Here is a 27761-nt window from a genome sequence, read left to right as displayed (position 1 = left end):
GCGGCCCCGTCTTGTCTGGTCAGAGGCAGCTTTTCAAAGCAGCGGGAGGGACAAAACAACCTTTGGAAAATGCCCTGAGTGGGGAGACGTTGGTAGGCTCTCCGGTGTGTCACCAGCTGGTGTTAACAAGCCCACAACACCACTTCGTTTCTAGGCCCTCCTTCCCCACGTGCCTGCAGCCGAGAGACGCCACCCAGGGCCTGGACTGCGCTAGCTCAGGAGGCTGTGCGTGCTGATGTCAACGCCGAGCCCCCAGCTGCTTGTGGCAGCCGCTCAGCGGACGCTGGGCACGGGAAAGAGAAGGGGTCTCTCGCGATCCGTCTGCCTTCACCTGGCCGGAGAAGTGCTGGCTGTGGCCCGGGGGCTGAAGCCAGCTCTGCTGTATGATTACAGCTGTGCGGAGGCGGCAGCGCTCCGGAGTTACCTGGAGGAGCTGCAGGCGCTGGGCTTCCTGACCCTGGGACTTCACATTCTTGAGATCGGAGAAGACAGCCTGATTGTCAGTCCTGCGCATGCGTGTCAGCACTTGGAGCAGGTGTTGGGTGGGCCCGCAGCCTTTGTGGATGTGTCCAGCTCCCAGCCTCACCCTTCCATTTGCTCCCTGGACCAGCTTCAGGACTTGAAAACTGTCATGGCTGAGATCCTCACCCATCTGCGGGGGCTGCACCTGTCTCTGGAAGTCTCCCACAGCAGGCTCCTGGCCTCAGGCTGGAATCTCTGCACTGTATTTGGCGTCCTTCTAGGCTATCCTGTTCCCTATACCTTTCGCCTGAACCAGGCAGATGACAACTGCTTAGGCCTGACCCCGCTTCGGGTGTTCACTGCCCGCATCTCATGGCTGTTAGATCAACCTCCAGTGCTACTCTACTCCTTTAGTATACCAGAGAACTTGTTCCAAGCTGTGAGGGACGTTCTGAACACCTGGGAGAAGGACCTCAGAACCCAGTTCAGGACTCAGAATGACTTTGCTGACCTCAGCATCTCCTCTGAAATAATCACATTGCCAGCTGTGGCCCTCTGACTTTATCCTCTCGAATAGAAGGTACTCAGTAAATATTCACCTGTAGGCTGGGGATGGCAGATAAAGTCATCTCAAGTACGAATTCCAAGGGTTTTGAGAACACTAGAGAAAAACATGTAAGGAAGCGGCCACGTTTGCCATTTCTACACTAGGAAGTCCTCTTAGTGGATATGACTTTATTTTTCACTGGGTAAGGGCTGGAAGGAAGGGGATGATACAAAGGATAGTATGCCCTTGTATGGTAGTGTTGTCAACAGACCTGTTCTATGTGGGCAGTGTATTCCAGGAAGGAAGAAAGATAGAGATTTTATGCATGTTTATATAGCTGCAGTTGACTTACGGAGCAAGTAGTCCAGGTGCTTAAGTGTCATACTTCTGATGTGATATGCCATTCAGGAATAAACCCATAGTTCCAAGGGTCAGTTTGATTTGGTTGAGTTTATTTACATCAGGTTAAAAAAAAACAAAACAAAACAAAGTCTGAAATTCCAATTCAGTTGGAGGAAAAACCCAAGCGTTAAAATACCCAAACCTGAGTCTTTCATTGAGTTGCTTACTTGTGATTTTCACCAAAGGCAGCTGTCACAAGTTACTCAGATCATCAGGTTGTCTTTATTGGCCAAGAACACGGCCAGCGCTAGAGCAATCATCACCATCAGCATCTGGAGCCATCGGCCACATTGTCTCTATGCAGAGGGAGGGGGAGACAGGAGAAAGCAGCCGTGAGTTGGAGAAGACAGAGGCCAAAATAATCTTCCTTCTTTCCATTCCAGCCCCATAGAATGCCTTGGGTTGGTGGCAAAGAAACATTTTTTTACTTCACTGTCCCACCTCCCTTGGGTTCAATCCACTTTCCCAGTGGTGCCTTGCCCAGGAAACTATATGTAGTAGGTGTCAGATACTTAAATGTTGATATGAATAATCAAGGCTAGAAATTATGCAGCCAAACTAGATTGTTTCTGTTCATATGCCTCCGTACTGTACTCCTCCTGTTCTTGCCACGGTTCTCACAATAGACTGAAAGGTCCTTTCATACTTCAGGAGGTGGACAAAGTAAGTCTTTTGTCTCTGACCTCAAGAGTTGCATGAAAATGGGGCTTAGATGCATGAGCCAGTGTTTTCTTTCCATGTTTGCGTGAACCAAGTGAAGCGAGACAGGCTGACCAGATGTTGGCACGGGCTGATCAATTTCATCAGCAAGTTTTGACTAAAGCAGGAATTATCCCACCACCATCCAGTGCTGTATGGGAGGAGAGACCGTCTTACTCTCGGAGGTGGCTGCTGGCTCAAGTTCAGCTCTTCTCGGCAGTGCTGCAGCTTGTGCAGGCAGGAGAGGTACTCGTCACTGAGGTCGTCTAACTCTGAGCGGAGTTCTCTGCACTGGGGAGAAAATATCACCAAGGTCATCATCATTCCTTGTGTCTAGACAGTGCTCAGCCAGGGGAGGCTTCTCTGAGTGAGTTAACCCTTTATTCATTTGGAATTTTTATCACATCCTGTCTTCCCAGCCGTTCTCAGAAATTTCAGTTTGTCTTCTAGTTGTCTCACCTAGTTTGGAGTGTATGCATTGAAGTAATTGATTATAATGCATATTATAATGTTAAATTTTATACATGTAAGTGGTCTTATGTGCAAGTGTTTTATAGGTGGGGAACATCAAAGTGTGAGGTTCTTTTAGCATCAAAGGCCTAGAAATGATCTTTGTGCAAATCTCTTTCCCAGGAGCTAGTTGCACATGGATACTTCTGGTTTTCTGTGTGTGTATGTGTGAGCGTTTGTGTATGTTCAAAGGAAAAGTTTTGCTACTTAAAAAATGCTATGTAAAGTGTTAAGATACTGGGTGTGGGACAGAGGTTGAGAAATTTGTATGCTTATTAAATGTGTTTGGGTGTAGGTTGACTTTGTAGAAGTAATTAGTTAATCAAACCTTGGATAGGCATTGCTATAAATAAGGAAGGGAAAAGAGTGACAAGACAATGCAGAAGCAGAGACATTTTATACTTGCACAGGCACACAGTCACACATTAAACTGTGAAATCCCTGCTTGCTGGCTGCCACCCCGCACTTTTCCCTGCCTCCCTGTGGGTGAGTCCCTACCTGAGGTTGTGTCTTACCTCCTTTTCCTTGGCTTGGAGCTGCAAAGTCTTCTTTTGCAGCTGGTCTCTGAGATCCCAGTCCTTCTCCTTCCCTGCACCCTCAGGCTCCACCTCGTTGTGGGCAGGCTTTGGACTCCACACAGGTAATGCCTGATCTAAAAAAGCAGCCAGATTCTCCATGATAGGCTCACACCTGTGAGGAAGGCCCTGCCGTGGAGTTAGAACCCCTGGTAGGGGAGGGACAGAAAACCACATGGGACTTGTCCTGGGCTAGACTGAACGTAATGGGATTTTTTTTTTTTTTTTTTTTGACTCAGAGAACTCTCACTGAGTCCCTGATCAGCCTGACAGAGCTGTGCTTTGAGCTGCTTGAGGTTGGCTTCTTTTCTTTTCTCTCCAGTCTTGTCTGATGCCAGATTCCCTTAGTGAATGCTTATTCAATGAATTTCTTTGGTTGCACATCGCAGCCTTTCTAGTTTGTGATGTAGGGGTTTGCTGGACGCCTCAGTGTTAGCCCTTCTGCCTTCCAAAGTTGTGAAAATGGCAGCCGTATCCTAGAATTTATCTTACCATGGTGCAAGATGGGTTTTCAGCCACCTTGCAGTGAGTCTTGGCAAAAAAGCACTGGATTAAGGGTCAGAAGTTCTGGATTTAGTCTTAGCTGTGTCCATAATTTGACCATACACCTTTATTTTCTTTCTTTCTTTTTAAAATATTTATTGGTAGAGATCTTCAATGCATATTTTGTGTTTTATAAACCTTACATTCTCTTAATGATTTTTTATTTGAAGTTTTCTGGCCTCCAAGTGAACTTAACATCTATGCATGCAATTCTACATTGACATTTTTAAGATTTTAAAACTAAATATGAGGAACCATACATATTATATACCTCACTTAATAGTACAAAGAATTATTTGCACATTCATAAAAAAGTCACAAAAAGGCTGAAATCAAGTTAAACAACCTTTGTGTTCTAAATTTTCCACATTCCATGTCTGTATAAAGAAATACTTGTTCAGTGTTATATATTGCTTGTTGTCTTCTAAGATTGTCAGAGATGCTTTAGTTATTATCTCTCTTTCAAAATTACATCTTAATCCACTTCAAGAGATAATCTTGTCAACATTAAACATGCTATATGCATTATTGTCCCAAAAGCTTAAATAAGAATCAAACTTTTAAGTTTTTAGACTGAGTATTTTAACCTTAAAATTATATAACTATATATTTACATATGGTATGGTGCATATTAAATCATTTCAAGTATTTTCTTATCTATACCATGTGAGCTTACTGACTTCTGCCTTATCTGTTGCATTATACCCAGTGGTCGTGAGGAGAAAACAAAAGGCCATCTGTAGTGGTTGAGTGGGGAGCTATTGTCCTCTCTGTATACAAGATGCATTCTCAGGCAGCTGTGGCAGCAGACTTCTTAGGGTTACAGTAAGGTGGCTCTTGCTTGCTACATGTTCTGGGGCTGGAGAGTTGAGTATGATTTAGAAAGTCCATCCAACCGTTTGGGGGAGTGAATCAGTGGATGGAAGACCCCTCTCTCTTGTCTCTCAAATAAATCTTTGAAAAAATAAAAGAAAGTCAAGTGTGTAAAAATTACATGAAACCCTGAGTTCAAAACCAATTTATTGAAATGTTCAACACAAGACATGTTTTCAGAGAGAGTAGAAATGCTTTTTTTTCATGTTTTGTGTACTTCTCAGTGGTTATATACAACCACCTGCACTGGTTAAAGCATCCTCAGAACCAGTGATCAGAGCTTAAGAGTCCTACATCCCTGCTTCATAGACTCCCAGAACTGGATGGGGCTCCGAGAGGTCACGTGGTCCACGCCCCTGCCTCTAGGCAGGCAGGGAAGGAGCAGTATCTTAGGATGTGTGGTGGTAAATTTGCTGACCTTTCATTGTTAAGGGTCTGTCCTGTTCCTGAAGCTGTGAAGAGTGACTCTGAAGCAGACCTGTTAGAAAACACAAGGGACTCGGCTGTTCTAGCGTGTTTACTGCAAAGTCTCTTTTCAGACCTTTGCTTAGACAGAGCTGTAATTACCAAAGGTGTGCTCCCCCTGTTATGACAGGATTGCATTTGTCCCCCAGAATCCATATGCCGAAGTCCTAAATCCCTCAGTACCCCAGAATGTGAGCTAATTTGGAGAAAGAGCCTTAGTAGGGTTAATGAAGTTAGAAAGAGGTTGTCAAGGCAGGCCCTTAGCCGGAAGGACTGGTATCCTGATAGCAAAGGGCAGTGCGGATCCAGGTATGCTTAGGGGGAAGACAGCCATCAACAAAGCTGAGGAAAGAGGCCTGGGCTAGGCCCTCAGAAAGAACTAACCCACTAGCACTCTGATTCTGGACTTCTAGCCTCCCGAACTGTGGGAGGTACTTTGTACAAATATGCCATCCCTGTGCCCCTTCTACCTGGACTGCCCTGCAGAGCTTACTTAGAATGTAAACTTCGTGAAGGAAGACACTATCAGTTTTGTTCCTTACTGTATCCTCCTTTTTTTTTTTTTTTATTTTTTTATTTTTGACAGGCAGAGTGGACAGTGAGAGAGAGAGACAGAGAGAAAGGTCTTCCTTTTTGCCGTTGGTTCACCCTCCAATGGCCACCGCGGCCGGCGCGCTGCGGCCGGCGCACCGCGCTGATCCGATGGCAGGAGCCAGGTGCTTCTCCTGGTCTCCCATGGGGTGCAGGGCCCAAGCACTTGGGCCATCCTCCACTGCACTCCCGGGCCACAGCAGAGAGCTGGCCTGGAAGAGGGGCAACTGGGACAGAATCCGGTGCCCCGACCGGGACTAGAACCTGGTGTGCCGGCGCCGCAAGGCAGAGGATTAGCCTACTGAGCCGGCGCCGGCTACTGTATCCTCCTTATGTTTGTGGTGATTGACACTTAGGAGAGGCACAATAAATTTGTATTGTAAGTAGAGGCGTGGCTGTGAAGTGACTTCCTGCCCTGTCTACTGCCCCCCTCCCTTTTTTTTTCTTTTGGAGTACTGCTATTTTCATGAAACTTTTCTGTCTGGGTATCAGAGGTCAAGGTGATGGGCAGACATTGAGTCAGGCTCTCTGGCTTTTCTTCTGACCATTCTGAAAAGTGGTTTTTCCTCTCTGGGCCCAATATTTAGGGTGAAGTAGTATAGGCATGTGTGGTGTAAGCTTATTTTTCTGAAACCATAACTCATAGCAAAGGTCTGTGTGACATATTTATGTACATAATGAGTTTGAATGTGTAAAAAAAAAAAAAGCCCAGTACTTCTTAAAATCTGCTATTCTGATAGAATGCAAGTGGTTGTCCTTGGCATGGAAGGGGGAAAGTAGGAAATGAAGAGAACAGAGGCTGTGGTGTAACTTGTGAAGAGCTGTGCCAGTGACGTCTTGTCAAGCAGAGGGTCTGCCAAGGCACAGAGGTAGAGGATATGCCAAAGACCACTCCCCTACTCCCTCCTCTGGATGCTAATAGGCCACCCGTGCTCCCATCAGAATTGGGAGGGAAACTTACTCTGCAACTGCTGGACTCTGGTCATCAGGGCAAGTTTCTCCTCCTCTGACTTCCTTAGTTGATCTGAAAATGAAATAATGCAAACCAAAACAGAAGAACCTGTCTTACGGAGCTCAACACGTGAGGATGGCAATTAGTCACGGCACTGTCTTGACTGCGGCTTCGGCTATATGTCAAGTGGAAGTCACTCCATCTCCTACTTGTGCTGGTTCTGAAGAGGTAGACCAGTTTCCAAGCACATCAAATTTTGTCTGCATCAACTCTCTTGGGTTGTGTTTATACACTAGCTGGTCTTTCAGCTGGCACAGAGGCTGTGGGCGGGAGACCTTCACTGTGCCTTGGGTTTTAACTGACCTTTCCCTTTCACGTTAGGAATGTGGCTTTGACACATGTGACTAACGTGGGAGCAGCTGTGGGCTGACCTAGAGGGATGGGCTGGAAAAGAGAGCTCATAGAACAAGATCTGCCAGTGCAGCGAAATTAATGTTCAGTCTTGGACGATTGAAACAGCCCTGCCTTGCCCTGAAGGTGAAATGGAATCCTGAATCCAAGAGAGCAAAGGAAAGGCTAAAGCCTTCTCTCCGACCCAGCTTCCTTCCTCTGAGCTCGCTCAGCCATGGTTCCCGTGCTGCCCACGCCTCCGAGGACAAAGTACCCTGCAGGTCCTGGGTGTCCAAGCTGCACTGGTCTCTGTCCCCCTGCAGGTGTTCAATCTTGGCCTGCAGTTCCTGGTGCTCATTCTCCAGAAGTCGCAGGGCCTGGTTCATTTGTGAGTCCCTGCTGTCTGCTCCCTGCAAGGAGGAGGGGCCAGCACAGAAGCAGGTCAGTGCTGGGTGGAGGTTGGGGCAGCTCCCGCGGAAGAGGAAGAGTATGGAAAATCAGAGAACAGAGGACTGTTAGGGAAATGGAAAAATAGGAGGGTTTTATTTTTTCTTTTGAATTCTTCCCTTTGCTCTGCTCTATTCACTTTTGTAACCACAGATTAGATTGTTTATATTCACAAAGGACTCTTCCTGACACCTTAGTTAATCCCTAAATTAAAGAATACTAAGTCATCACTTTTCTAGATGTTTTCACTTTCTCTTCATTTCTTATTCTAACGCTATTTTTTTTTTTTTTTACTCAGCCATTTTTCACAAAGAATTAAAACAGCTTAATGAGAGATGCCCTTTAGGTGATGATGGAAGAGGAGAACAACAGAGGCTGAGATGTGGATGTGATGGGAGTGACCAGCTAGGTTCACTCCTTTGGGGAGACACGGCTCAGCTCTTATCATGTGGGCTATTCTGATCCCTGCTTAGGTAAATATACTATAAAGATCAGCTTTGTGGGCAAATCCTCAAAATTCACAACCAAGCAAGTAAATTCTATGCAGAATCATAGCTAATATTTATTGGGTGCTTATATGAGCCAGGCATCATGCCAAATGCTCCACGTGCATTAGCTCATTTAATCCCCACCACATTCCTGGGATATGGGTGTTGTTATTGCTAAGCTCATTTTAAAGGTAGGGAACTCAGGGTTAGGAGAGCAGTTAATTTTTCCAAGATAACATTAGAAATGATGCATCCCCTGAGAATGTCAAGGGCCTCCTGTTCAAGTTAATGCCTATAACTGAATTCGTAGCATTTGGTCTGTGTCAGTAGTAGACAATTCCGGCCTCAATGCTTTCTGGGATGGTGTTTAGAGAGTGAGTTGGGGACATTAGTTGGCTGGTGAATGTTTCAACCCAGGCATTTGCATATGGATGGTATCATTCCTGTGACCACTTTGCATGAACAGTGCAGGCCTTCTTGCAAAACTCAAAATTGGACCTCAGACCTTAAGCAATGAGTCAGGGTCAAAGTAGGCAGTGTGTGAGGAACTGAAAGCCAGATGCTCCCAGCTGCCTTTGGGGCCCCCAGTTTCTGTCACCATCAACTTTCCTTCCCACCCAACCCCACCCCACCCCACCTGGCACCTGCAGTTTGGACTGAAGCACATGGAGTTGGCTCTCTAGCTCTCTGTGCTGGGCCCCTAGGGTCCTCCAGTCTTCCTTCAGGGCCTCGTATTGGCTCCTCCACTCTTCACACTTCTGCTCTGCCAGGGCCAGGGACCGCTGAGGGAAATCAGAGGAAAGTGCTCCAGGGAGTTCTGCTGGCTGCCTCGCTCCCCAGACCCGAGGGCTGTGCGGCGTCCCACCTGCGTGCTCTGCAGCTGCCGCTCTGCACTCATTTTCTCCTCCAGCACTTTCTGCAGGGACTCCTTGGCCTTCTGTTCATAGCTGTTCTTCTGGTCTTCCATCTCCAGTAGCACCTTCTTCATTCCCCAAGGGGAATATTTCTGCAGATTTGAAGCAGTTCAACAGATCACATTGATCAAGAAGGAGACACACGAGCAACTTTGCAGATTCACATGGTGTCGCGGCGTCGTGCCCTCCCCGAGCCTTTCACCTTCATGCTCTGCAATTTTGGGCAAGGCAGGCAGCTGTTACTATCAGTTCTGGATCACCCACTGGGTGAACCATCATCTGGATAATGAAAATGTTGGGGTCAATGTGACATCATTTCCATATAGCTTTGGAATCGGCCGAAAATGTGTATTTAAATGTGAGTGTGTCTTATGTTTCGGGAATTTTCATTAAAAACCAGATCTAGAAGTTACTGGTTGATGCCATATGGGGAATGTCCTAGTTATTGGATTTAACCAGTGGTGGTTACTGGGAAGCCTTATCTATCCTTCATTGAAAATGAATGACTAGCATTTGAGATTGTATGTATGTCCCTTATGAGCTTGATTGGCATTATTTAGTTCACAAGAATCTGAGAAAACAGATCATATTGGAAAAATAAATCTTGTGGGCCAGGGAGCATGTAGACCACATAAACGATTCTCCCGTGAGACCCCCACTGTGCAGCCAAGACTGCAATATCTCTGTAACCCCAAATGGGAGAAGTCTGCCTATCACACTCTGTTCTCTCATTTGACATCTTCCCAGCTATCAGGAAGCCACCACTTCTCAAGTGTGAAAGCCAACTTCTTCCTGTCTTTTGTAATCCAAGATGAGGCCAATCAAGAGATTACTGAAGCTGGATAACAATGTCACAGAAAAACCAAGAGTCACAATCTTTCACTTCCTTCTGGAGGTTGCTACTAAAAAAAGTTGCCCATGGAGTGAAAATCATTTTGCAAGACTTCATTGTACGATATCCTACTCATCTTTTCAAAGACTGGAACCTGTGATGGTCTAGCTGTGTAGTGTGAATCTTTATCAAGGGTCTTTCCCCAGTTTCAGGTATTCTCAGATTCCCTTGGAGATGACGAGTGTATAGTGCTGGGGGAGGAGAATGGGATGGAAATAGAACAAATCGGGGACCAAAGTGAAGTGGTCAAACCAGATCTGGGTGAGTAGGAGCAGGTGTGTTAATGTCTATCTGCTGGCATTTCTAGGAAGTAGGATTGAGCATCCAACTTCTCGTTTAGTTTTCAATTCCTCCAGATTGCTTACCTGGGTACAGGTGTAGAGCTGGTTTTCTAAGGATCTCAGTTTGCCCTTCAATTTGTCTTCATTCAGTTGTCCCTGGAGCAAATGGGATGAGTTACTGAGATTGGGCCAAAATACAGTCTGCAGAGAGATTAATTCTGTAGTCCCAGCCAACTGCCCAGCATACAGGTGGTGCTCAAATGGTGTGGAACTAAACTCTCTGAGGTGTAGGGAGGAGCGAAGATAATAAAGAATATTCGGGTAGAAGCTCTTTCCTTTCTCTGGTCTAGGACAAGGAAGAGTCAGACTAGCCCTCAGTTTCTCCCTTTCCCTTGATGTTCTCTATCGAATGACTCAGGGCACCGTGGTAGGGGTCCACTGGAAGGGAAGCTTCTAAGCTGTCGTTTTTTTGTCTCGGTATCTCCCTCCCATGTGCACTCCTCACCTCCTCTCCATCCTGCACACAGACCCTTACCTTGAAAGCAAGGGTGGGGAACAACTGGCCTGCGGGCCATATAAGGCCCACAAAGTCATTTGGTCTGGCTATGCCAGGCAGGACTCGAAATTCAGTAAATCTATAGCAGGCTAATTTTCAGTTGATAAGTTTGTATGGCCCACAAATGATGTTTTTTTCCACAAATGATGTTTTAAACTCCAGATAGCTCTTGTTGGAGCAAAGGTACTCTCCCCCTGCTCTGAAGAACAGGCGAGGAGGGTTAAGGCAGCCTCTCCTCTCAGGGTCATGTGCGTTCCCTCATTACTTCCTGAAATGGGTGGAATTGTGTCCCCCCACAGATTTATATGTTGAAGATCTAACTCTCCCCAGAACCTCAGAACATGACCCCATTTAGAAATAGTATCTTTTAAGAGGTAATTAAGTTCATCTGACATCATCAGAGTGCGCCCCAATCCAGTAAGACTGCTATTTCTATAAAGGGAGGAGATCCAGACACTAGGATTACCAAGGGAGAGCCCATGAAGACCCAGGGAAGATGGCCATCAGCAAGCCAAGGAGAGACCCCAGGGGAAACCAATCCTGTCGACACCTTGATCCCAGACTTGTAGTCTCCAGAACTGCAAGACAAATCTCTTGTTGGAGCCACCGTCTGTGGTCCTTTGTGACAGCAGCCTGAGAACACAGTGGTCACTTAGTATCCGTGGGGGATTGGTGCCAGGACCACTTCTGACCCCATCCCTGAAGCTGTGGATGCTGAAGTCCCTTATATAAAATGACATAGTATTTGCAATAACCCACACAATACCATCATCTGCTTTAAGTCATCTGTAGGTTACTTATGTTACCTAACACAATGTAAAAGCTATATAAATCATTGTTAGCTAATAATGACAAGAAAAGCTTTCTGGAATTTTTTTTCCAAACAGTTTTGATCCAAGTTTAGTTGAATCTGAGGATATGGAACCTTTAGATATGGAGGGCGACTATACTAACACCCTCCCCTCTACATATACACACATTCCCTTCCACACACACACATACACCCCTCTCTACGTACACATACTACTCTACACACATACACACTGCCTCTACACACACACACACACACACACACAATTCCCTCTCCATACACACACATATACCCCTCTCTACATACATATACCACTCTACACACACACACACACACACACACATACATACACTTCCCTCTCCATACATACACATATACCCCTTTCTACATACATATACCACTCTACACACACACACACACACACATACATACACTTCCCTCTCCATACACACACGCACATACACACACACACCCCTCTCAAAATGAGAAATTATTTAAGAAAGCAAAAAATGAGGGGATAAAGATTGAAGCAGGGTGAGTGCAGGGGGCTCCCCGGGAAGTCACATTCTGTTTACTCTTAGGTCAGTCTGACGGAGTTAGGACATTCCTGGAAGCACGCTAATCCCAAGGATGAGCGTTCAGAGCCTGGCAGGAAGGGCCATTCTCTGTTTCTCCATTTTCCATATTTCAGCTGAGTGCCTAACAACTTTCCTGGTGCTATCCTGTTCTCTTCTCCTGTAGACTTGTCTCTTTGTCCCAGGAAAGGCTTCTAGCCTTGAGTTTTATTCAAGGTGTGTAGATGGGGGTGTGGTCAGTGCCAATGGTGAAAGCAAATTACCCAGAGAAAGGGTCATGGATTCCTTTAGCAGCAAACATTTTTTTCCTATCCTTTTTTTTTTTTTTCCCCCCAACCAGGCCCTGTGGGACACTTGTGGGGTCTAGACATTCCACTTTTCTTCCTCTTCTGGCCTTAGACACTAAGGCACCTCTGGGTCAGATGGCCTGGACGTTTCCTACCCGACCCTCCTAACATTTCCGGTCTGTAACGGTCTCCTCTGAGGAGGGGACTCTGTTTTGAGGTCTGTCTCCCTCCCTGAGTTTCAGGAGGCCTGGGGGAGGCAGGAAGTGGTATCTCACAGCTCCTGTTTTGATCTTGTTTGGCTGATTCTTTTAACCATGGGAGCCAGGGGGCGCCCCCACCCTTTCTGCTTCCTGTGTTACTCAGCTGGGCCTTGCAAAAGCAAAAAGCTTTGCCAGAAATAATTTTTTAAAGTGCCTCCTGCTATTAATGTTTTTCCTAATGTCTCGTGTAAGGGAGAACTGAAAGTCAGGGATTTGGCATCTACAGTAACCACAGGGCTTTGGGACAGATAAAAGAGATGGACAAAGACTCGCACTGTTCGTGTCTTAGAGGAACTGGTAAGACTGCTGCATTCCCCGGAGTGACTGTTCATTGTCAATCCACAGGCCCTGAAATCAGCTAGCTCCACACCCACCTCTCGGGTTCAGATCTGACTCCACGCATTTTCCTTTGCCTAGACACTCAATATGCAGAATGCGATCAGACCCACTGAATTTAAGGTTTATCTTGTTACAGTTTGGGAAAAAAACAGGCCCAACGCAATATTAAAATTTCCTCAGTCTCCTACCCTTTTGGGCAGCTCCTCCGTCCCTGTTTCATAGTATGGCTTTCATCCAGGATTTTGCCTGTTCTGTTTTTGTATTTTAGCCTAACCTCAAATTACTTTTCCACTCATGCTGTAATATGAGGCAATTCATGATCGCCCCTTTAGTGGGGGATGAAGGGCCACCCAAGTCTGAGGCTTGGACAAAATCTCATGTCCACAGCTCTGCCTTCCCAGACTCCCCAAGGCAGGCAGGAAGGTTGCAGCCAAGTTGTTGCAAATGGGGCATGCGTTTTCCTGGTCAGGGCCCCACTTCTCCCCACACTGAAGCCCAGTGTTACAGTTTGTGGGAAGAAGCACTCCTCACAGGCCTGCGGCTGACCTCCTAAGGCAGTCGGTCACACCCTGCAAGCCCAGAGCTCAGAGAGCTCAGTAACCCTGGGGGAAAAGGGAGAAGGCAGAAGCTGTACACACCTGGTGCCGGTCTGAGGGCTTCGGCTCCTGTTCTGCTTGGTTTTCCCCTGCCTCTGACCTGTTCTCCAGAAACACCACCGCCTCACCGCAGAAGCACCGGCCCCCAGCTCATCTCTGTTCCGGCTCTAGCCAATCCTCTGCTGTGCTGTCATCTCGAGATCTCAATTCCACTGCGCGGATCTTAAAACCCAAGGGTGCCCTGCTACAATTTCCATATTGCCCCATAGTGGGGACTCGCTTTCTCCAGTGCCTGGACTGTCTCTGCTCATGACTGGACCCTGTTCAGGAGTCCAGCGGTGCCCCAGGTCCCACTGCGTCCCAAAGGCCCAGCGGCAGAGGCCTCAGAGGGTGCTGAGCCTCAGGGTTCTAGCAGTTTGCTGTGAGCTTTTCTGCATGTGGAGCTGGAGATTGAAATCAAGGAGGCCAAGTGGAAAAAGCGAAGTCTGAACTGGGCTGAATGTCAGAGTCCTAGTTCTGGCCACATTCTTCTAATTATTTTCCCCAAATACCACAGACAGGGCTGGCCTTTCTTTGAAGCTGAGGCTTTTACGGGAGGGACAGAGAGTTGAATTGTCCTATTTGGGGGAAGCAAGAGCTCTCAACTGAAAAGTCTGAGTATTTTAAAAACAGGAAGCTGGGAGGGGGGGTAGATGGAGAGGAGGAAGAAGAGAAGGGTGAGGATTGGGAGGGGCAGAAGAAGGGAGGGAGAAAACCGCAGCCAGTGGACCTTCTCCTGGGCTGGAGCATGGGGTGAAACTGCCCCTCCAGAAACATCTCTTAATATGCCTGCCCCATTGCCTCTGAGCTTGCTGTGATTCACGCTTGGGTGGACCTGCAGTATACAAGAATCTCTGTCGCCCTCATGTAACGCCAGGGTTCTCCTTGTTGGAGAACATTTTAGGATGGAGATCTGATCATCACTTTTAATTCTGTTGAATTTCTATATATTATAACAAATATAACAAATATTCTTTATTTGTTAAGTACTGATTTTATTTTCTTAGTACAGTATCTTTTCTCTGTGTGTGTGTGTGTCTTTCTGGCTGGACTGTGAGCCCCCCAGATGGGGGGCCTTGAACCCAGTATAAGACATAGTTCCATGCTTGTTGCTTGTAGCAGTGTTTCTCAGACCGGGAGTGGCATGCATTCTAACCAAATTCTGATACTCGAATTGTTTTTCTTTAAAAGGGGGCCCCTACGTTATGTAAGTTTGAGACAGCCTGCTCAACAGGACAAGTTCAAGTCTCGTAATTCCAGAGAGCATCTGTTCCCTTCATTTCAGCCACGCTCTGCAAAACCTAATGCTTTGCTGTACCTAGGCCTGCAATCATTCCAGTTCCTTTACTGAGGCTTCTCCTTTCTGCTCTCCCGTTTTATTTTTCTCTATCATCACTCCCACTTGTGTGCTAGTGAACATCTACTTCTGTGCCCGTGAACTCATCCTGCAACACCCAGCTAAAGTGGTCTCTTTCCTGTGGACCCTCCCCTGTTCCACCTGGGACAGAGTAATTCTCTTTTTGCTGTGTTACTTTGGATACACCACTATTATAGCCTTATGATACTGTCTGAGGGTTATATATTGCATCTCTCTCTTTTTTAAGTTTTAAAGTTTATTTTTGGTTTTGTTAAGTATTGATTTTATTTTCTTAGTACAGTATCTTTTCTCTGTGTGTGTGTGTGTCTTTCTGGCTGGACTGTGAGCCCCTTAAGAGCGAGAACTCTACTTCTTTTTGTTTCTGTACCACAATCCTCAGCACAGAATTGGAGCTTACCAGATGTCAGTCGAATAAACGAGTGAAATGATCTCAATTTAGTTTAGCACCGGAAAGCACCTGGCATACACAGCTGTCTTCCCCATCCTCCTACTCTGCAAATGAAAATGACTTCTAATCAAGAACCCTGAGTATACACTCCCAAATCCAAGTTCAATGACTGGCATGAGGAGGGACAGCTGTGCTTAGACTATCTTTGTTACATCACTGCAAACTTCTTGTTTTGTTTTGCATCCTCTTGTTCTATTTTTCTTGGTAAGCCTGATCCATCTTCACAGTAGGGGGAGATGACCAGGGAGGCCCGTGAGAGGGTGTGCTCTGTCTCACTGCACCTGATACTCCATGCTTCACTGGTTTCAAACTGCTTGTAACTTCTTAAACACAGAGCTTCTCTGTGAGGTCTGAGGACCCCTGGGAATCCCAAAGTCCCTTCCAAGGTCCTCCCTTTCTGAATTTTCTGCACAAACTTTAGCCAAAAGAATGTCTTACCACAGAATGAGTTTAGAAGCAAACATAATAGACTTTGACTTTCATTCAGCCAGACAATAAGAAGGTTTGCAAAAGTAGAAAGAAGCGCCACTCCTTTCACTATTTTATTTTGGTTTTGAAAATATGGTTATTTTTCATAAAAATATATAATTTAGGTTAGCTTGAAATGGTTTATGGTTGGTTGTTATTTTAAAATGAATAAATATTTCTACATTTCTGCTTTAATTTCTAACATGGTAATTTTTTTTTTTTTTTTTACTGTTGTTAAAGTTTATTTCTTTGAAAGGCAGTTACAAAGAGAGGAAGAGACAGAGAGACAGAGAGAGATATCAGTATTACACCCATTGATTCATTCGCCAAATGGCTGCAATAGCCAGGGCTGGGCCAGGCTGAAGCCAGGAACCAGGGGCTTCATCCACATCTCCCATTTGGAAGGCAGGGGCCCAAGCACTAGGGACGTTTTCTGCTGCTTTTGAGGCGCATTTTCAGGGAGCTGGATCAGAAGTGGAGCCGCCAGGATTCAAACTAGCACCCATATGGGATGGCAGAATTGCATCCTGCTGAAGCACAATGCCTGCCCCCTAACATGGTAAATTCTAATGTGACAAATCTGAAAAGTCCTTTGGGATTTTAAATATTTTTTAAAAGTACTTTAAAGTAGTTCTGAGATAAAAATAACAAAACAAACAAACAAAAAAACTTGGAGAGGGGCAGGTGTTGTGATGCGGTTGGTGGATTAAGCTTCTGTTGAAATGTGCACCATTACATATTGGAGTATTTATTTGACTTCCGGCTGCTCTGTTCCATCCAGTTCTCTACTAATGTTACTGGGAAGGCAGCAGATGATGGCCCAAGTGCTTAGGTCCCTGCCATCTACGTGGGAGACGAGGATGGAGTTCCTGGCACCTGGCACTTACCTGGTCCAGCCCTGACCATTTGGGGCATGAACCAGCAGATCTTTGTCTGTCTTACACTCTCTAGCTGTCACCCTGCCTTTCAAATCAGTACACCTTTTTTTTTTTTTTTTAAGTTGGAGAACCATGCATTACACACTGTCCTGCCTCTAGATATTTGCCTGAAACCTAGGTCCTGTCTAGAATGTTGTTTCTACTTTCACATTTGCTTAGCTAATGCCTATGTAGCCATAAATCCCCCAGAGTCATGCACTGCTTCTTGTAGTCTACTATATCCCGAAAACATTTCTTCTATTTCTCTTACCTTTGACCATGTAAGCATCTGTCTCCCTTAGCAAACCACACGTTCTCTAAAAGCAGGGACTCTGTTTAAATAATCACATTATTTCCACTGCTAGCCTATTGCGCAGGACAGGGAATATGCTCCGTGAATATTCACAGAATGAAAGGACTAAAATCAGAGTCCTGAATTTTAGTTCCAATTCTCCCACTGACGATGTGGTGTGGGGCAGGTCACGTGGGCTGAGACACAGCTCCATCATGGCACAATGAGAGATTCGACGTGATCGCTTCTAAACTCCCGTCTCCATCCAGCGTTCATGTCTGTTTTCTGAGTACTGGGTGTGTGCTAACTGCAATGAATTTTGGTGTGAATCCCAAAGAAAAACAACTGACATTCACAACTTTCAGTAATATAAACTATGCTGGAATTTTCCTTCCTTCCTTCCTTCCTTCCTTCCTTCCTTCCTTCCTTCCAATAAATTGAAAAAATGGGATATTCTTTCCACCTTTGTTTCTGGGTCTTCCCTGGGTGTATAATGGTGGGACTCTTGGAGGATGACCCTTCTACTTCCTGTGGCCTGTTTGACCTCTAGGTCTGAGCACCACCGCCCCATACTGCCTGCCTCTTCCCAGGTCTCTCTTCAGCAGTGAGAAAAATCCCTTCTGTTACTGGGATGGTGTGGGAAGAAAGATGAGATGGGCACACCTAGATGCCCATGAGCTTTGTTGAAACAGAGACTTTATTCTCTTACCTTCCATGAGCTGTCAGAGGCCCGAATCAGCGTGTTCAGTAGGTCCTGGAGAATCATCATTTTCTGTTTTAGGACCAGCTCCCTCTGTAGGGCTTCCTGCGCAGGAGAGGGCAGAAAGACAAATTTAAGAGGATAAGAATTTTACCCTGGAGGAGGAGCGGGCAGGTGGATGGAGGAGCGGTAAGGAGAGGCCACTTACTTTGAGGTACTCGGAAAGCTGGATGATTTCCTATAGAGAAAGAAAAAGGTGTTCACGTGACTCTTGGTTCCCTGAATCTCTGGGATGTGGAACCACAGCTGGGTTGGCTTGGGTAGAGCAAACCTCTTCTGCCTTGGGGCTGTAGGCTCTGGAGTCCCCAGGCCATCCAGTAAGAACTGCCCCCTTCATCTTTTTTTTTTTTTTTTAAGATTTATTCATTTATTTGAAAGTCAGTGTTACACAGAGAGAGGAGAAGCAGAGAGAGAGAGAGAGAGGTCTTCCATCTGCTGGCCCACTCTCCAATTGACCGCAACAGCCGGAGCTGCACTGATCTGAAGCCAGGAGCTTCCTCTGGGACTTGCACACGGGTGCAGGGGCCCAAGGACTTGGGTCATCTTCCACAGCTCTCCCAGGCCACAGCAGAGAGCCAGATCAGAAGTGGAGCAGCCGGGACTTGAACTGGCACCCGTATGGGATGCTGGCACTGCAGGCAGCGGCTTTACCCGCTATGCCACAGCACAGGCCCGTCCCCCTTCATCTTGGCCTGAGTTTATCGTGGAATTCCAGAATTTTGTATCTTAGAGAAACCCCTTCAAAGTGGCAATTTTCTTACCTTATCCAGAACTGCCACTCCATAACTGGGAAGAGAAGAAGAAAAGTCAGTGGACATTAAGCAAATCAGGAGGCAGCAGGTGGATTCTTTCTGGGATCCCTTCTGAACAGCCCTTGGGGTGGGGAAGGGCTTCTTTCTTCCTGATTAAAGTGGCATGGAAAGTCACTGTGCTCCCTCTACATGCTGGGTAGAGGTGTTCAAGTGGGAGCCTAGGAGACAGGGATGGATGGGCTGTGTAGGTGTTAGGGGCAGGACTGTGAAAGGAACTCACTTGGTTTGCTGACTGGCATCGTTTTTCAGTGTCGGCTGTGGTTCTTCTGCCTTGGTCTGAGTGCCTGGGAGAAGGAGGATAAGGTGACTCAGATGCCATGGAGAGGGTATGAGGGAGAGGAGGAGGGACAGGGACTCTCCACAGCCAGTGAGCTGGAACTGTGGATTCCCTGTAGATCCAGTCATGCCAAGGAGCACTGCCCTTACCACGGTGATGTTTGGGCAGCTTCCTGATGGAAGGGTCCTGTGGTGGGAGGCCCCCTGCCAGGGGGGAGGGCTGGTCAGCTAGACCCCTCTGGACGTCTGCGGGAGGGTGCTGCTGGCCTGGAAGGCTCTTAGAGCTGGTCTCTGCCACCTGGAAAGCAAGTAGGGGATGCTGAGAACCACTCCCCAGAGCCTCAAGGAAGCAGATTCTCCAGATGATTGGAGAGATCACATCTGCTGTGGCCCGAGTGCTTGTGTGGAGCCCTGGGGAATGGTCAGGTCAAAGTGGAGCCCTCATGATGGTTCCAGCACCCTTTCATGAGCAGAGACACGAGACGGTGTGCCTCCCTGTCTGCTCTCTGCCCTGTGAGGATGCGATGAGAAGGCCATCACTAGCCCAGGAAGAATGTCCTCACACACTGACTGCCAGAGCCGCTAGCCTGGACTTCCAGCCTCTCAGACTTGTGAGAAATAAGTTTCTCTTGTTAAGGCCTCCCAGTCCCTGCTGACTGGGGACAGCAGTGCAAGTGCCCAGGACAGCAGTTCAGCTCCAGGAGCCCACTCGAGCCTTCCAGGCCACAAGGTTTCCGCTGCGTCTGCTTGCCAGGTCCTGCCTGGCAGCTGGATTTGCCTCTAACAATTCACTCCAGAATCCTTGCCTATACTGTTTGGTCCCAGCCAATTACTCACCCAGGGTGGCAAGGTGGAAAAAGAATTGAGTGGCAGTGGGTAAGGGGCTCTGGGTTTTAGATCCTGCTTTTGTGGTGTCAGTCTCCTGCCTGTGCAGTGGGGAGTTTGGGACAGATGACTCGCAGGGTGCTTGCTTTATTCTAGAGCTAGCTTCCTTCCTCTCTGCTGGAGAATCTCTGAGATTTTGTGCGAAGAGAAGGTAAAGTAGGAAGCTGAGGAGAGGGGGTGGTGGTCGTGGCCACAGCTTGGTTTGCTCTTTCTATCTTGTGTTCTTGCTAACACAGGAAGTCTGTGCTGGTGACATCCCCGTAGTACCTAATCCCGCGGACAGAGATTCAGTCTCAGTAAAACCTCACATGACTGATAGGTGGACGTGGAACTCTGGAGTTCTTAATGAGTTGTAGTTGCTCTACTTTTCTTTCTGGATTTCTTTTCTTCCAACAAAACGCATGCAGAAGTCGTTCTGCCTTAGGAAGCATAGAGTTGGTTTCCTTTTGCTGTTGAGCCGCAGGATCTTTTCTTTGAACAGCCCTCCCGTTACGCAGAGCAGAGCCCCAGGAAAGAAGCCCCGATGGAGCTGCTACTCAGAGTACGGCACAGGGCCAGGTGTTTCCAGGGAATACAGCAGACCCATCCGTACTGTCAGTGTGCTCACAGCATTGGTGGGCAGACACAGATGGCTTGCTGGCTGAGGTCGGATCATCTCCACATACCCTGGCGTTTGCCAACACTGCTGCTTCCCAGGCCAGACCAACGAGCTCTCTAAGCGTTACACAATCTTAGAAGATTTATAACCCCACAACCCACAGAGAGCAAGAGTGGCCTGGAGAGGCCAGGGAAGGCTTCTTGGACCAGATTGAGGCCTTAACTAAGTGAATTTGGTAGAACTGGAATGGCCAAGGGAAAGCGAGAGGGTGAGCAGATGCAACAGACTTGCAGAAGAATAGAGGACCAGGTGTGTGTGTCTGTGTCCGCATGTGTGTTGGGAGAGGGGACATAAAGAGGGTTGGCCTGTCCTTGGCATATAAGGATTCAGTAAATATTGCATGAATGATGGGTGGGTGAATGCTGTAAAATAGCTTAGCAGATACTATAGATTGCCTAAATTTGAACTGACACTAGGTATTGCAATGGGATTGTTCATAATTTTTTTTCTCCCAGAAGGTAAGTGCAAAAAAAAAAAAAAAAAAAAAAGAGCTAAACAAATAAAGGAAAACACTAGAACAAAAATCCCTGTGTGACTAAATAGCTGGCAAGTGGAGACTTTCGTATTTGACCAAAGAATAAGAGATTTAGTAGAACCATTTTTTCGTGACCTTGAGCCCACCCTCCCTCCACCTTGGGAGCAGTGCGTCCCTGGACATGGCCCACCTGCTGTCCAGGGGAGGAGATCCTGTTGGCACAAGACAAGGACCCATTGAGGGTAGCGGCCTGGCGTGTCCTCCTGGAAGGGCCTTGCTCCTTGGCCCCGGGAGGCCGTGCCTGGCCTCGCTCCTCCACCTCCAGCTTCCTCCTCTGGAAGAACTGCCGTTGTCGAGCTCGCTGGAGCTGCTCTCTCTGCTGGGTCCTCATTGCCTTTCCCACCTGGCGGCAAGTGGTCATGTTGGGGCGACAGCGGCGGCTCTCACGGGTCTCCTGCCGGCGCTCATACTTGGCCTCGTAGCTCTCAGCCCACCGGGCCAAGCCGGGGGAGGGCCTGGGGTCTGGCCTGATCATGATGACCTCCCGAGCACCTGTTGCACTTGGCTTCCACTTCCTTGCATAACCGCCTGGACCCTGCCAAATGCCAAGAGGGAGGTGTCAAAAGACAGGAAGAAAGATGACCATCTCCCTGGTCTAGTGGGCAGAAATAGCACAGCGTTCCATCCACATGTGTCGAGCACTGAGGACGTGAGAGTATCCAGCTTGGAGCCTGCACTCCTGGGCTTAGTCTCTGGCAAACTAATAAAATCTAAGAAAAGCGAATTCCTGATTTTCTCTAACCTGCGTCAACCCTCTGTGAAGTGCTCGGGTCTCTCTGGATACCACTGCTTCTTCTAAGGCATGAGAAATAATTGACAAAATTAGAATGATCTCATTCTGCAGCACGTGTGTTCATTTTGAAGCCTGCCAAGGATACAGCTAAGTTGACCCTGTTCCCCTTAATCTCCCAAACCTAGAAGGGGAGTCAGCATTTTTACTGCTCTCTTGGCCTACTTTGTTACTAAAATAGTCAAGTGACACTTGAGACCCGGAGGGAAAACCGATCCTCCTCAGGAAGTGACGAGGCCTGGGACCAGCAACCACTGCTGTCTTCCCGGCCCTTAGCAACCAGCTTGTGCTCCTAGTCTGCTGGGTCCTCTGTCGTCCCGGCATGGGTCCATTGGCACCCATTTCACTCTCAGGGCTGGGTTCTGGTTCGCATGTGCAAATCAGATCAAATCAGCATTGGTCAAGCCCCTGCCACACGTCCAGTCCAGGATGAAACCCACTTCCGTGCATCTGGCTCTCTCGCTTGGGAAGCTGAGGGTTGCATATTTCTAGAATCACCTCCCGGTGAGGGTTAACTCTGCTTCCAAGTCTGCTTTCCTTAGTCCAGACATGGACTGTGCCATCCAAACCAGCACACACATGAATCACACCTCAAAGAGTCTGTCCTGTAAACAAACAGAATCAGGAACCCAAAGTCCCCAGGGAACCAGGTTTATGGTGTAGAGGCTGTACTTGACACCTTGCATGTTGTCTTCCCTGCCATTTCCAATGCACCTGAACCCAATCCCTTCTTCTTTCCTGGCCTCTTTTGTTCTTTCCTGCTCTCCGCACCTACCTGCTGTGAATTCGCTTATTCTCCTAGGATGCTCTGGGAGCTTTGCTGAGTGGGGTTGCACTTGAGCTGGATCCTGAGTTTTGGAAATCCTGCGCCGAGCCTCTGACCACTGGGGTCAGACCTGGGACTGATGAAGGAAGAGGGACTCCCCCTCACAGCTGCTGTCTCCTTTCTCCAGCTCATGACCTCATTACCACCCCACCCCCACCCCGGGAACTTCAGTTCCTGGGTAGGTCAGAGAGGTGGTATCTTAGCTCCACCAACCAGCAGGCATTAGCCAGCTCTGGCCATATGGGTTTGCTTATAGGCCAAGCAGACTGCACAGGTAGCAGCCTCCCTGCCCTTTTATTGGGATTCTGCTGCCTATCCTTGCTTAGTCTAGAATTCTCTGAAGGATTCTTGCTCTTTCTGATTCACCACTCATTTCTTAGGGTCACAGGCAGGGCAGTCTCACTCTCTGAGAGGGGTCTTAATGTGGGCAAGCCTGGACACTCCTTGATGCCTTACTCCTAAGGGTTGGAGCAGTGCCCTCTGGCCTCAGGCAGCACTGACCCCATGGAGCCATATGAAGACATCAGTCCTCTCTGTACCATTTCTGAATGGCTTTATCCTTTCCTCACACTTTTCATTCTTAGTCCTTGGGGCCAGGAGTGGTGGTGGTGGTGGGGAGGGGTTGTCCCTGGACCACCTGCTGCTTTCCTCATCTGAAAACAGAAAAGGGCCTCAAGTCCCAGCCATGTAAACTTTTAAGTGACTGGATAGAGGAGACTTGGGGGTCTGTGCATGGGAACTCTGGGTCCAGAACCCACACATGTAGGCTTGCTCTGCCCTACAAGGTGGAGGAGAGCCCTGGCCTGGAGTCAGACTGTGGACTTAAGTCCTGACCGTGTCACCATTACCTGTGTGTGATTTTGGGTCAGCTGTCCAATCTTTCTGCATCCCAGTCTCCTTGTTTATAAAATGGGGCTTGTAGGGTTCTGAGATTAAATGACAAAGTGCACAGTAGGCCCCTGGCACTTGGCACATAATAAATGTTACCTTTTTTTATTAATACACATTCAATATTGTTAGGACTATCCTTGTCTTGCTGTGTTGGATACTGGAGACCAAGGCCCCCGGCTAAATGAGCACTCCCAGGACCAATAATGACAGATCCCATCCTCTGATTCCCCCAGCCTTTTCTCTCTGGAGGAGTACATTGTTTACCAGGTTGAGGAGGTGCTGGCCCCAGACTGAAATAATTTTCACTGCTATGGTCCATCTGACCTCTGGGTTTGGGCAACGATGAGAAAAGACGTCTCTGTGGTCCTGACACAACAACTATCTCAGTTAGGCCAAGCAGAAAGGACAGGAAGAGATGGAGGGGAAGAGTGGCTGCCCAGCAGCAGACCATGGAGTGTGGGATGTGAGGTCGCCTTCCTGTTTGCCCCTAGTTACACAGGCTTTGTAGGGAGGCAGAGCCCTGGCTGCAGAGAATCCTGCTACCCTCCTGCTGTGGAGGGGGCTGGGGGTAGCAGCCAGAGAGATGAGATCTCTCTGGGCTCTCCACCTGGGCCATCTACATCAGTCCGCTGGACCACTGAGAGAAAGCAGCTCTGCTCCCTGGCATCCTCACAGGTGGATGTTAGGATTTATGGCCCAAGAGCAGAGTTGCAGTAGAGGTGGCTCCTTAGAAAGGGGGGCATTCCCAGATCCCAGGCCTACACACCCAGTAGGATTTGGTGTGGCACAGCTGAGTGGAACCATACCAAGCTTTCTTGGGGGTGGTTTGACACACTGAGTTGCTTAAAAATAAGAAACCCTGTGGGATGGCTCATTGACATAAATAGGCAATAGAAAAAAAAAAGGAACTGTCTTTGTAAGGTTCAAAGAGTGGTCAGGGGGCATCTCTGGGGTACCCCTTGGCAACACAATAGGGCTCAGTTGGAGCTTGGGGGAAGAGGTAGTGTTGGCTGGGGGAGGCCTTCCTCACTCCCTAACACAGGAAAGGACCAGGGCACTGTCCCTCACCCAACAGTAGCCTTGTCACTGCCTTTACGAGTCGCTGCTGTGACAGCTTGGCTGTGTGTGCGAAGCGATGGTGAGTGACTTCCTGTATGGGCCTGGCCTTCCTGGTCCAGAGCTCTCAGTGCCAGCTGGAAAGGCTGCTGTGTGTTTCCCACCTTGAAAGGTCATCTCATTCATGCCCCCATCAGTGAGTAGCCCGAGAACTCCCAGGCATTTGACTCATCCAATTAAGAGGATGGAGCACAGGGGTGATGGGAGTTGTATCTCTGTTCTGTGGCTAGTGCCTCAGGAAACCAGCTCAGGACACTTTCTTGGTTACTCAACCCCCCGACACCCTTGACCTACATCACCCACTCCTGGGCCTCCCTCTTCATCCAGGGAGGCTTGGGTGACGGAGCATCTTCTGCACCACCCCAGCGTCAGTGGTCCCAAAGCATCCTCATCCTCAGTTACCTCCGAGTTCCAGGCTCCAACCCAAGTGCTCAGGAAAGCATTCCAGCTTCTGGGGACACCTCGGCTGTGGTCTCAGATGGAGCAGAATAGCAGCTGGGTAAGGGGCAGGCTCTCAGTCCCCGGCTCTGCGCCCCATTAGCATTTCCCTTCTTGCTACTCTCTTTCTCTTTGCACAGCAGCCTTGATGAAACAGGAAACAGACAAACCCACAATGCTCACAAACCCCAGTTCCTCTCTCTTGCTTTCTGGCGCGATCTGAGTGGGCCCCTGAACCCTGGGGCCTCCGGGGCTGAGCTTGGGAGCTCCTCCCATCAGTGGGCACCCCAGGCGCCCTTTGTCTTGCTATTGGATTGGCCTGAACTCTTCTTGACAGTTTCAAGACAAGATCCATTTCCAGGATTAGACAAGGATGGGCCTGTGATTGGATTCAAACCGTGCAGTTCCTGTGAGGGCAAAAAAAAAAAAAAATCCGTTTTTGGTAGTGCGACCTAGAAGAGCTGTTCTCAGTGTGGGCTGTCCTGGGCATCGGGTAGTTCTCCACAAGTCCCGGAGCTCTGGAGAGTTTCAGGAGAAAACGGGGTCTGCTTCAGAACTCTAGGCTGAGGTCAGCCCTGGCTTCAGTCATTCCCGAAGCAGCAAGGAGGAGGTGAGAAGGTGGGTGGCTGGGAGATGAAGCGAGGAACAGCAGGCAGAATCTTGTAGAAAATATTTTTTTTGGTCTCAGTCACTTGGACTAGGAAAATTGGGGGAAAAACTAAAGGGAACTAATCTGCCTGCATTATAAAGAAACCCTCATAGGCAGTCTAGTCGGGAAATTACCAAGAAGTTCGGGATAAAATAGTGGAGAGAGACCTGGATTGGGACAGTGGCCTGAGCAGCTCTGTAACCCTGTGTAGTTCACCTGATTGGAATGAGCTGCTCAGGATGGTGGCTGCAGGAATCCTGTGGCCCCTGTGAGTTCCAGGGGGTGACACGAGTGAGGTGGGCGAGGAGATGTGGAATAGCTGCGACTGGATGATTTTTATTAACACGCGGGGAGTGCATCACGGTCTTCTTTGCTGCTGTGGCTGCCTGTTTTCTGAGCAGAAAAAGGACAAGGAGTAGGCTGGGCAAGGCATTCCAACTGAAGACAAAGGATGTTCCCTCAAGACGGGAAACAATAGTTCTAGGCCGTGTCTAGAGCTGGACATGTGGAGCCAGAAATGAGCAGAGGACAGAGCAGGGTGGGGGGCCCAAGATGGCAGAATAAGAGAACTTCATTTAAAAAATTGACCAAGTTGATCAAAAGGGAAACCTCAGTACATTATATAATTAAATTTAAAAATTCATTTGATTCTTGTTTATTAGAGAGATCCCTTTGGCAGGGTGACTCCACAGATACCCACAACATCAGACTGATGCCAGGAGCCAGGAAATCAATCCAGGTCTCCACAGGAATGGCAGGGACTCAACCACTTGAGCCATCACCTGCTGCCTCCCAGGGTGCACATTTACAGGAAGGTGGAATCAGGAATGGAGCTGGAACTTGAACTCAGGGTATGGGATGCCATATATTTTTTTCATTTTATTTCATTTATTTGAAAGAGTGAGAGAGGGGTGAGAGAGAGAGAGAGACTGACCTTTTAATACACTGGTTAACTTCACTGATGGCTGCAATGGCCAGGGTTGAGACAGGCCAAAGCCAGGAGCCTGGAACTCCATTTGGGTGTCCTATGTGGAGAGCAAGGTCCCCAGTACTTGAGCCATGATCTGCTGCTTTCCCAGGCACATTAGCAGGGAGCTGGATTGGAAGCAGAGAATCTGGGACTCCAACCCTCCAACCGGTACTTACATGGAGTGGGCCTTGCAGGCGGTGGCTTAACCCCTGACTCCACAATGCTGTTACGGGTGCTGGTTCCTTTTTTTTTAAGATTTATTTATTTACTTGAAAGGCAGAGATAAAGAGAGACAGACAGAAGGAGAGAGAGAGAGAGAGGGTGAGATCTTCTGTCTGCTGGTTCACTCCCCAAATGGCCACAATGACTGGGGCTAGACCAGGCCAAAGCCAAGATCCAGGAGCTTCATCTGGGTCTCCCACATGGGTGCAGGGGCCCAAACACTTGGGCCATCTTCTGCTACTTTCCCAGGCTCATTAGAAGGGAGCTGGATCAGAACTAGAGCAGCCAGGACTTGTACTGGTGCCCATGTGGGATGCTAATACTGCAGGCAAAGTCTTAACCTTCTACACCACAGTGCTGGCCTCAAAATGCTGGTTCCTAACTGGCATTTTAACCTCTAGGCCAAATACCTGCCCTCAGTATGTTTTTTAAGAAGTTAATCAATACAGCAGAATTCTCAACCATAGTACAATAAAATTAGAAATAAATAGAAAAAGTGAGAAGAAACATTTCAACTTGTTGGCAAAAATACCCTCCCAATTTGCTCTTTTTTTTTTTTTAAAGATTTATTTAAGTTTACTTGAAAGTCAGAGTTATACAGAGAGAGAAGGAGAGGCAAAAAGAGAGAGAGAGAGAGAGGTCTTCCATCAGCTGGCTCACTCCCCAATTGAGCGCAACTGCCAGAGCTGAGCCAGGAGCCTCTGGGTCTCCCACATGGGTAAAGGGGCCCAAGGACTTGGACCATCTCCCACTGCTTTCCCATATGGGATGCCGGCACTGCAGGCCATGGCCCCACCTGTTACACCACAGCACCGGCTCCCCAATTTACTCTTGAAATATAGAAAGAATCAAATCTGCAACTAAGAATGCATTGAGGCCGGCGCTGTGGCTCACTAGGCTAATCCTCCGCCTTGCGGCGCCGACACACCAGGTTCT

The 27761-nt window shown here is 47.9% G+C and overlaps 2 protein-coding genes across 13 annotated transcripts in view; one reads left to right on the top strand and one right to left on the bottom strand.

Moving 5' to 3' along the window:
• C13H1orf74 (chromosome 13 C1orf74 homolog) overlaps nt 1-27761 on the top strand; it is a 132288-nt gene that overhangs the window by 662 nt on the left and 103865 nt on the right. For 2 of the 4 annotated variants that reach the window (XM_070055245.1, XM_070055246.1), the window contains exon 2: nt 155-1042. In XM_070055245.1, coding sequence (XP_069911346.1) covers nt 236-1021 — 786 coding nt within the window. In that variant the 5' untranslated portion in view covers nt 155-235 and the 3' untranslated portion in view covers nt 1022-1042. Of the gene's footprint in view, nt 1-154; nt 1444-7754; nt 9271-27761 lie in introns of those variants that run through there. The other 2 variants (XM_070055243.1, XM_051820534.2) reach the window with 2 other exon arrangements.
• On the bottom strand, nt 1441-25208 carry TRAF3IP3 (TRAF3 interacting protein 3). 9 transcript variants are annotated; one of them, XM_017347812.3, is made up of 16 exons: nt 24949-25204; nt 21054-21458; nt 18996-19143; nt 18790-18853; nt 18519-18543; nt 17906-17935; nt 17707-17802; nt 10116-10187; nt 8810-8950; nt 8589-8726; nt 7284-7419; nt 6629-6691; nt 5030-5089; nt 3136-3272; nt 2288-2401; nt 1441-1707 (listed from the first exon to the last, which is right to left on the bottom strand). In XM_017347812.3, exons 2-16 carry the CDS (start codon nt 21396-21398, stop codon nt 1615-1617), a joined length of 1662 nt encoding a protein of 553 aa, XP_017203301.2. In that variant the 5' UTR covers nt 21399-21458; nt 24949-25204; the 3' UTR covers nt 1441-1614. The 9 variants fall into 9 exon arrangements, 8 of the variants coding, with proteins under 8 accessions (XP_017203301.2, XP_069911340.1, XP_008266682.2 ...); XM_070055239.1 differs by lacking the exon at nt 7284-7419 and having other exon boundaries at nt 8582-8726; nt 24949-25206; XM_008268460.4 differs by having other exon boundaries at nt 1441-2401; nt 24949-25206.

This window comes from Oryctolagus cuniculus, chromosome 13 (genome assembly GCF_964237555.1).
Source record: "Oryctolagus cuniculus chromosome 13, mOryCun1.1, whole genome shotgun sequence".
In the NCBI taxonomy this organism is placed as follows: Eukaryota; Metazoa; Chordata; class Mammalia; order Lagomorpha; family Leporidae; genus Oryctolagus; species Oryctolagus cuniculus.
Note: the sequence above shows the minus strand (reverse complement) of the source record. Positions and strands in the feature narration are given on the sequence as shown.

Bases quoted from the DNA above. Each gene is read 5' to 3' on its own strand.
- TRAF3IP3 (XM_008268460.4), bottom strand. From the start codon at position 21,398: ATGATCAGGCCAGACCCCAGGCCCTCCCCCGGCTTGGCCCGGTGGGCT. The intron at 18,854-18,995 runs GTAAGGGCAGTG...TCCTTCTCCCAG, and splicing joins GCTGCCCAAACATCACCGTG to GCACTCAGACCAAGGCAGAA. The intron at 5,090-6,628 runs GTAAGTTTCCCT...GTTTTCTAACAG, and splicing joins CAGAGTCCAGCAGTTGCAGA to GTCTGCTTCAGAGTCACTCT.